Here is a 10061-nt window from a genome sequence, read left to right as displayed (position 1 = left end):
TCCCGGCCACCATCCCTCCCTGCTGCTAAAAGCCCAGAGGAAAGGGTTTTTGGGCCACCTTCTGTCCCACTGCTCCTGGCTTAGAGGAAGGGGCTTCGGAGCCACCATCCCACTGCTCCTGTTCTAGAGGAAGGGATTTCCCAGCCACCATCCCTCTGGTTGCTCCAGCCCACAGGAAAGGGCTTTTGGGTCACCATCCCTACTGCTGCTCCTGGCCCCTGTCACACCTCACCCAGCTCAGGGCAGGTAATCCATGCAGGTGCTAACAGCACTCCGCCCCAGTTGAAATGAGAAAACACATAAATAAGTCTCAAAACCAGACTTCCAGATCACCTACAGCACCCCCAAAGGGAAATGAGATGGAACACTCTGATACTCAACCACCTGGACCCACTGAACTGGCAACAAAAGGGGATCTGGAAAAAATGAAATCAGAAATAATTTCTCAGATAACAGGAGAAATTGTGCCCCTAGTGCAAGACATGATTAATAAATCTAGAGAGGAGCTGAGGAACATGATGGAATCCCAGCATAAGAAACAAATGGAATCCATAAAACAGATGCAAATAGATTTCCAGGAGATGAAAAACTCCACTGAAAGTCTACACAGCAGAATGAGCCAATGTGAGGACAGAATTTCAGATATAGAAGAGAAGATTGCAATTAGTGACCAGGAAAAAGAAAATTGCTTCAAAATTATAAGGGAACATGAGAAATCAATCCAGCAGCTGCTAGATGATGCAAAAAAGAATAACATAAGACTGATTGGGCTCAATGAAGAAAAAGGAGAGACTGGAGACGACATAAAAAATATCTTCACAGAAATAATGGCAGAAAACTTCCCAAGGAGGGGAAAAGAGCTTGACATACAGATAAGTGAGGCATATAGGACTCCAAAGATCCCTGATCAAAAAAAATCTACACATAGGCATATAATTGTTAAGATTCCAGAAACACAACAGAAGAACAAAGTTCTCCAAGCAGTCAGAGAAAAGAAACAAATCACATACAAAGGAAAGCCCATTAGAATCACAGCAAACTTCTCAACACAAATCATCAAGGCAAAAAGAGCTTGGAGTGACATATTCCAAGCCCTAAAAGAAAACAGCTTCCAACCCAGATTGATGCACCCTGCAAAACTATCTTTCAAAATGGATGGAGAAACAAGATACTTTCATGACAAAGAGCACCTTAGGAACTTCGTGAATACCAAACCAGCACTCCAAAGAATTTTACAAAATATCCTAGGAACAGATATTGAGGATCACAACCCCAGGAAGCAAAGCAGAATGAACCCATCTGGCATGACAAGAAATTAAATGTAAAGGGGGAGAGCCCAACAAAAAGAAAAAGTCATGGCAATGACAAGTCAATACATTTCAATTATAACCATCAACGTTAATGGTCTCAATTCACCAATCAAAAGAAATAGACTGGCAGAATGGGTCAAGAGGCAAAATCCAATAATATGCTGCATACAAGAAACACACTTAATTCAAAAGGAAATTCATCGACTGAAAGTTAAAGGGTGGAAAACAATACTGCATGCGACAGGAACCCAATAAAAAGCAGGAGTAGCTATTCTCTTGGCAGATCAAGTAGATTTCAAACCAACACTGATTAAGAGAGGTGAAGAAGGACACTACATCCTTGTAAAGGGAAAAATCCAAGAGGAAGAGATGACAATCATAAATATCTATGCACCAAATATTAGTACACCCAACTATATAAAACAAATACTAACGGACATGAAAAGTCATATATGCACTAATACAATTGTAGTGGGGGACCGCAACACCCCACTGTCACAAATAGATAGATCAACTAGACTAAAAATAAGTCATGAAATACTAGAACTCAATCGAACTCTTGAACAAATGAACTTAACAGATGTTTACAGAGTGTTCCACCCCACAAAATCAGAATACACATTCTTCTCAGCTGCACATGGGTCATTCTCCAAAATAGACCACATACTCACACATAGAACATGTTTAAGTGAAAAGGAATTGAAGTTGTCCCCTGTACATTATCAGACCACAGTGCGATGAAATTGGAGATCCATAGCAAAAGAAACTCAAAAAATTTCATAAACACGTGGAAATTGAACAACACACTTCTGAATAACCAATGGGTCAAAGAGGAAATTAAAGAAGAAATCAGACAGTTCCTTCAATTAAATGACAATGACAATACAACATATCGGAATCTATGGGACACAATGAAAGCTGTCTTACGAGGGAAATTCATAGCAATGAATATGCATATTAGGAAAACAGAATGATCCCAATTAAATAACCTGATGCTGAACCTCAAGCTTCTAGAAAAAGAAGAGCAGGACAACCCCAAAGCTCATACAAGGGAGGAAATTATAAAGATCAGAGGAGAGATCAATGCAATGGAGACTAAGAGAACGATACAAAAAAATCAATGAAGCCAAGAGTTGGGTCTTCAAAAGAATCAACAAAATTGACAAACCTTTAGCCAACCTTGTCAGAAAAAGGAAAGAAAAGGCCCAAATCCATATAATTAGGAATGAAAAGTGTGAAATGACAACAGACCCAGAGGAAATCCAGAGGATCATCAATACCTACTTCCAGAACCTATATGCCAATAAGATGGACAACACAGAAGAAATGGACAGATTCCTAGATACATATGAATTACCAAAGTTGAATGAAGAAGCCCTAAAAATTCTGAACAACCCAATATAAAACCAATGAAATTGAAAATGTAATTAAAAACTTATCAACTAAGAGAAACCTGGGCCCTGATGGCTTCACTGCTGAATTCTACAAGACATTTAAAGAGGAACTGGTGCCACTACTGTTTAAGCTCTTCAAAGAAATTGAAAGGGAAGCAATATTCCCAAATTCATTCATGGAAGCAAGTATCACCTTGATCCCCAAAGCAGAGAAAGACCCAACTGAAAAAAAGAACTATAGGCCAATCTCACTAATGAACATAGATGCAAAAATCCTTAATAAGATAATGGCAAACAGAATGCAGAAGATCATCAAGAAGATCATACAACCTAATCAAGTGGAATTCATCCCAGGGATGCAGGGATGGTTCAATGTACAAAAATCAATTAATGTAATACACTATATCAATAGAACCAAGGACAAAAACCATATGATTATCTCTATAGATGGAGAAAAAGCATTGACAAAATCCAACATGCATTTATGATAAAAACCCTAAAAAAAATCCAAATAAACAGTCTCTACCTCAATCAGATAAGACCCATCTGTGAAAAACCAACAGCCAGTATCATACTAAATGGTCAAAAACTGAAATCCTTCACACTAAAATCAGGAACAAGACAAGGATGTCCACTATCACCACTCTTCAATATAGTTCTGGAAACATTAGCCACAGCAATTAGACAAGAGAAAGAAGTAAAAGGAATAGAGATAGGAAATGAAGAAGTCAAATTGTCATTATTTGCAGATGACATGATACTCTACCTAGAAGACCCCAAGAACTCCACCAAAAGTCTTCTAGACTTAATAACCAAATTCAGTCAAGTAGCTGGTTACAAGGTCAACACACAAAAATCAACAGTTTTCCTCTACACCAATGACAGACTCACTGAGAGAGAAATAGGGCAAATAATTCCTTTCACAATAGCATCCAAAAAACTGAAATACCTAGGAATCAACCTAATGAAAGAAATCAAAGACTTCTTCTCTGAAAACTATGGCATTCTGAAAAGAGAGATTGAAGATGATATCAGAAAATGGACAGACATCCCCTGCTCCTGGATAGGAAGGATTAATATAGTGAAAATGGCCATACTTCCAAAACTGCTATATAGATTTAATGCAATTCCAATTGAGATCCCAGCAGCATACTTCATAGACCTCGAGAAAACAATCCAAAAATTCATTTGGAGCAAGAAGAGACCCGGAATATCAAAAGCAATTCTAGGTAACAGAGACATAGCAGGGGGTATCACAATCCCCAACCTGCAACTCTACTACAAACATACTGTGATAAAAACAGCATGGTTAAAAACAGACCTGAGGACCAATGTAACAGATTAGAAAATGTAGAAACAACGCCAGACACACTCAGCCATCTCATCTTCAACAAAGGAGCCAAACACCCTCACTGGAGGAAAGATAGCCTCTTTAATAAATGGTGCTGGAAAAACTGGGCTTCAACTTGCCAAAGATTAAAACTAGACCTACATTTCTCACCATGCACTAAACTAAAATCAAAATGGATTAAAGATCTAAATATTAAAATAGAAACTCTGAACCAGTTGGAACAGAGGTTAGGTAGAACCCTTGAAGACATCAGTGTAGGAAAAGATTTTATGAACAAAACCTCAGTTGCCTGTGAACTAGCACAAACAATCAACAAATGGGATCTCTTCTTATTAAAAAGCTTCTGCACAGCAAGAGAAACCACCAGCAGTGTGAAGAGACAACTCACAATGTGGGAAAAAATCTTCACCTGCTCTTCCTCAGACAAAGGTCTACTATCTCGAATCTATAAAGAACTTCAAAAGATCAGACCTCCCAAATTTAAAGACTCAATCCAAAAATGGGCATCTGAAATGAACAGACATTTCTCAGACAAAGAAGTAGAAATAGCAAATAAATACATGAAAAAATGCTCAACATCACTGGTCATTCGAGAGATGCAAATGAAAACAACACTGAGATTCCACTTCACTCCAGAAAGAATGGCTGCTATCAAGAAATCAACCAATAACAAATGCTGGCGCGGCTGTGGGGAAAGAGGAACCCTGCTCCACTGCTGGTGGGAGTGTAGACTGGTGCAACCACTGTGGAAATCAGTATGGAGATACCCCAAAGAACTAGGACTGGAAGTCCCATTTGACCCCACTTTTCCACTGCTGGGGATCTTCCCCCCAAAATTAAAAGAATCATACCACAGTGATATATGTGCACCCATGTTCATAGCAGCACAGTTTGTGATACCTAAAACTTGGAAACAGCCCAAATGCCCATCAACTGGAGACTGGATAAAGAAAATGTGGTTTTTCTGTAAAATGGAGTACTACTCAGCCATAAAAAATGAGAAATTAGAGACATTTATACCTGAGTGGATGCACATTGAGGCGATCCTCTTAAGTGAAATGAATAGGACCCCCGTGTAAATACCGAATAGTTTCTCTGGTGTGAGAAACTGAAAGTGTAAATAAGGACTAAAATGTATAATAGGTAATGTGAAATAGGAAGAAAAGGGGCAAAGGGGAAGGAAGTGGGAGGGCTAGGGGGAAGGATAGAAGGGAATGGGATTAATATGAGAAAATGGAAAGATAGGAACAAAATCTTTGTAAATAGGGAGGACTGGAGGGGTTGAAGGGAGGGCTGGACAAGGGTGAAAAATAAGAACCAAGAGAGACTATGTAAAGGTGCAAATTTCCAATGATGAATGTCATTATGTTGTATACCTAAAATGTACCAATGATTAGAACGAATAATCGATAATGTAAAATAGGAAGAAAAGGTCCAAAGGGGTAGGGGTAGTGGGAGGGGCAGGGGAAAGGAAAAAATGCTGAGACATGGAAAAAATGGAAATAAAGTCTTTGTAAATAGGGAAGGGTGGAGGGGGTGAAGGGAGGGCTAGGAATGGGGAAAAAATAAGAACCAAGATGCATCATGTAAAGGTACAATTCCCAATGAGAAATGTAATTGTGTTGTATACCTACAATGTACCAATAAAAGAATTTAATACAAAAAAAAAGAATGAGACTAACGCTCAATGAGAATGAGAATAGGTCATTCAGTGGATCTAGAAATAATTGAGGATTGGTGTATTAGCTTTCCATCTCTGTGGCCAAATATCAGAAATGAAGTAAAGCAGGATTATCTGGCTTTTAGTTTCAGGTTTCAGAGTCCATGGTTGCTTGACTCCATTTCCCTTAGGCCCGTGGTAAGGTAAAGCATCATGGTGGAGACCTGGTAGAGCAAAGCTGATCACTTCATGGCAGCTGGGAAACAGAGAGAAAGATAGAGAAGGGTCAGGGGCAAAATATCCCCTTCAAATCAAAGGTTTGGACCCAGCGATCTACTTTCCCCACCTAGGCCCCTTCTCCTGAAGTTTCCACACCCCATGGTAAGGTCATCAAATTATGAAGCCATCAATGATGAATCCATTGTGAAGTCAGAGCCCTCAAGATCACTCTGCTTTTGAGCACTGCTGCGTTGAGGACCAAACCTTCAACACACGAGCTTCTGGCGGATGTTTGAGATTCAAACTATATTAGTAGTTATATGTGGATTTTCAAGAGGAAAATATTTCATTAACCAGAAGGATGGAAACTAATTTTACTTAGAAAGGTTACTGATAATAAGTAGGGTCTCCCTCATTTTTTCTAAATTCACAATATTTGGTACATGCAAGATCTGTTGAAGTTCACATTTAGAGAACATTATCAAATGCAAAGAAGCAGTGATGTGAGAGAATGAAGCAGAGTTTTGGGAAGGCAGGAGCCCTCTGCCTCTTTCAGTTTTTGATGCAGATTGGCTGCAAGGCAGAGCAGGGCTGAGAGCTCAGGTGTCACACTCTGACAGTGTTCATAGGTGTTGGTGATGTCTGTTAAGTAGGAGTTCATGGGGTGATGACTGGGAGATTTTCCCAGAATGGTGAGGGGAAGGGAGGATTTCCTCTGTAGTTGGAGGTTGGAAGGAGCATACTCTGGAAAGTAGTGAAAATAAGCAAAAGGAAATAGGGAGGACTTCCTCCTAGAATTGATGATGCTAGGGATATACTTTGGAACATAGTAGAAGTAAACAAATAACCCAAAGGAAGGCATGTGTTTGTAAAATATTGGGCAGGTTATTGGCATCTCTGTGCCATGTATGGTTTTTTTTTTGTGAGGATTGTAGCATTTTATCACTGAAAGCACTAGAGCAGAAAGCAGGCAACTTTGATCATTCACAAAAGGCTTCTGCTCTTGTCTGATTAAACACTACACTAAATTCTTCTGTTTCTAAACAGCTGCCCATTTTTTAGAATCTTTAATTTTTCTGTAAAAACAAGTAGATTGGAAATTCTAGTTATATGCAAGTTGCTCAAAATTCACTGTGAGACTGTAGTGTATTTACTTAAATACACAAGGTAAGCAGGCATTGAATTTCCTATGGACTAACTGATCTTTGCATGCAAATTGGGAAACACTTCCTGTGAAAGATTATACTTCTCAGATCCCTTTAACTTCCAGAGACACAGATCAGGCAGGCTGTTGCAAGGATCAAAGCAGAAACCCCTCAACTGATTGCCAGTTAGTGAATTCAAAGGAGGGAGAAATCCGATCAGATCCACAGGGCAAGAATTGTTTCATCACCTAACATCAGACCAAAAGAAATACTAATGCAATGTATTATCTTAGTAAACTTCAATGTGGGCCTAAAATATTTTAAATTATTATTTAGAAAATGCATTAAAAGATCTATATAAAATTTCTAGGTTTTTAACGATTAAAAATTTAATATTTGCAGAGAATCAGTTTGTCATTGACTGTATATTTGTACATTTAACTTAATTAAAAAGTAAAATTTCTACTTTCTATATGAAAACCCCGTCATTAACATAGAAAGATATGAGTTTAATCTTTTTCATTTAGGCTGCAAATCCCTGAAATTATAGGTATATTTTTCTCTTATACATCTAATTACTCCATATAATGGACAGGCAACCTGTGGGTGGAACCCTCAGCACTCATGAAAATCACTGGCAACTGACAAACAAAGCAAACACAATATGGCAAAGGTGTTAGAATCAAAGTGATTCTGTTAAATTTTCATCAATTTCTAATGTAGATTGAGTTAAGATAGAAGAGTGAACAAAAGTGTTGAAAAATTTTGAAATTCCAATACAAGATCTTACAAACTGCCAGAAAAAGATAAGAAAATTCTGTACAACTGTAGCAAAATGTAGGAAATTAACATTCCTCTAGTTCTCAGAAGTGACACAATGTAGTTGACACAATGGATGAGGAACAGGGAGCTTTCTCTGGGCAGAAAGTCACACATTTTCTCGATTCATCTGAGGTTCCTCCGTGTCTTGCCTATTTTATTTCCTCTCTGTTTGTGGCCAGTCCTTCTGTTTGCTGAGACCAGTGTTTCTCACTGAGTGTGGTATGGCATGGGCCCATGGCTGGGTCATTTTCGTATACCTGGTTGTTGTTTCCCACAGGACCTGGGAGAAACCTACCTTGGATTTGAAGGATTGTGCTGAGGCCCAGGTCAAAGGAATTCCCACTGCCCTTCAGCACTGCAGTATGTTGAGAGGTAAGCATAGGGCGGAGACAGCAAGAAAGGAGAGGAGCCAGTCTGTGAGGCCTGAGAGTACATTTCCTTTGTGCCAATACCAACATCTTCTTCCTGTTGTTGGCAGAGATGACCACAATGTTGCCATTTTTGTGGTCCTGTCACATGCTTGACAGGGACCTAAACCCCTTTAAAATGTGATGTCATTTAATATTATCCATGACCTTTGAAAGTACAAGCTATTAGGGCTGGGGATTTAGCTCAGTGGTACAGCCACCTGTCTTGCAAGGTCCTCAGTTCGATCCCCAGTACCAAAAAAAAAAAAGTACAAGCTATTATCATTCTATTAGAGCTAAGATTCAAAATTGAATTGTCTCTGTGCCCATCGGGCAGCTGAGAACATGAGGTGTCGCTGGGCTTGGCGCCTCTTGCGCTCTGATGGCAGCGGGGGCCGCTGGGTTTCAACTCCGCGCGGGCGTTTCTCGCCGGCCCTGTGGAGAGATTTCTTGACCACCACAAGCAAGGAAGGATATGATAGGAGGCCAGTGGACATAACTTCTTTAGAACAAAGGAAATTAACTTTTGATACCCATTCATTGGTTCGGGATTCAGAAACTCGTGGTTTTGACAAAGCACAAGCGGAAACAATTGTATCAGCATTAACCACTTCATCTAATGTCAGCCTGGATACTATCTATATGGAGATGGTCACGCAGGCGCAACAGGAAATAACAGTTCAACAGCTGATGGCTCATTTGGATTCTATCGGAAAAGATATGGTCATCCTAGAAAAAAGTGAATTTGCAAATCTGAGAGCAGAGAATGAGAAAATGAAAATTGAATTAGACCAAGTTAAACAACTGATACAGGAAACCAGCTTAATCACAGCAGGTAATAAACTGGACATCAACCTAGAAAGAAGCAGAGTAACAGATATGTTTACAGATCAAGAAAAACAACTTATGGAAGCAACCACAGAATTTACCAGACAGGATACCCAAACCAAAAATGTTATTTCAGAGACCAGTAATAAAATTGATACTGAAATTGCTTCCTTAAAAACACTGATGGAGTCTAACAAACTTGAGACAATTCGCTATCTTGCAGCCTCAGTGTTTACTTGCTTGACAATAGCTTTGGGATTTTATAGATTCTGAAAGTACTACTAATGCTGCTACCACTGCTGCTAATGACTTCTTAGAACACTACCCCAAGACAGATTTTCTTTCAATGCTGTCAGTTGCTGAAGAAACTTATTACAAGATTATCCATGTATATATGGACTAGAAAACTGTTTCACATATTTCAACTTGATTTTGTCTTTATTTTATGTTGAAAAGCTGTCATCCAAAACAAGATTTTTTTGAGATGAAAGAGCATTCTGTCCCCAACTTTTGATAGTTCATAGAAAAGGAACCAGAATTTTCCTGTGTTTGAACAACTTTATAAATAAAATTTTGTTGATATCTGCTGCAAAAAAAACCCCACCAAAAAAACCAAAATTGAATTGTCTCATTCTACTTTGTAGCCCTAATGGAGAAAGAATGTTCTGGAGGAGCAAAAATCTGTCACTCAAATGGAAAACAGGGTCATCAACTTCTAATCTACATGGGACACATGAAATAGCAAATCTCACTGAAAATTAAGTATAATTTTTATTAGAAAATATAATAATATAGCAATTGCATTGGAAAATTAAAGGGTAAAAGATTATAGTTATATCTAGAGGTGGCCAACAAGCATAGATTTTAATTCAACCAAACATTTCTAATAATTCCAGCAGAGGAGTAGATACAATTTACCAAACCA

At 38.7% G+C, this 10061-nt stretch overlaps 1 protein-coding gene across 1 annotated transcript; it reads left to right on the top strand.

The window, feature by feature from the left end:
* Nucleotides 1–8643: 8643 nt before the first annotated feature.
* Nucleotides 8644–9455, top strand: LOC101701211 (coiled-coil domain-containing protein 90B, mitochondrial). The gene has a single exon (XM_004861927.3). The coding sequence runs from the start codon at nt 8654–8656 to the stop codon at nt 9407–9409; it is 756 nt and encodes a 251-aa protein (XP_004861984.1). The 5' UTR covers nt 8644–8653; the 3' UTR covers nt 9410–9455.
* Nucleotides 9456–10061: the final 606 nt, after the last annotated feature.

The sequence above is a fragment of the Heterocephalus glaber genome, unplaced genomic scaffold, assembly GCF_053883595.1.
Source record: "Heterocephalus glaber isolate CG9 unplaced genomic scaffold, H.glaber_assembly_v1.0 deba00000331, whole genome shotgun sequence".
NCBI classification, from domain to species: domain Eukaryota; kingdom Metazoa; phylum Chordata; class Mammalia; order Rodentia; family Bathyergidae; genus Heterocephalus; species Heterocephalus glaber.
This window is presented reverse-complemented; position numbering and strand designations above follow the sequence as displayed.

Excerpts from the sequence above, each read along its gene's own strand:
- LOC101701211 (XM_004861927.3), top strand. The coding sequence starts at position 8,654 with ATGAGGTGTCGCTGGGCTTGGCGCCTCTTGCGCTCTGATGGCAGCGGG.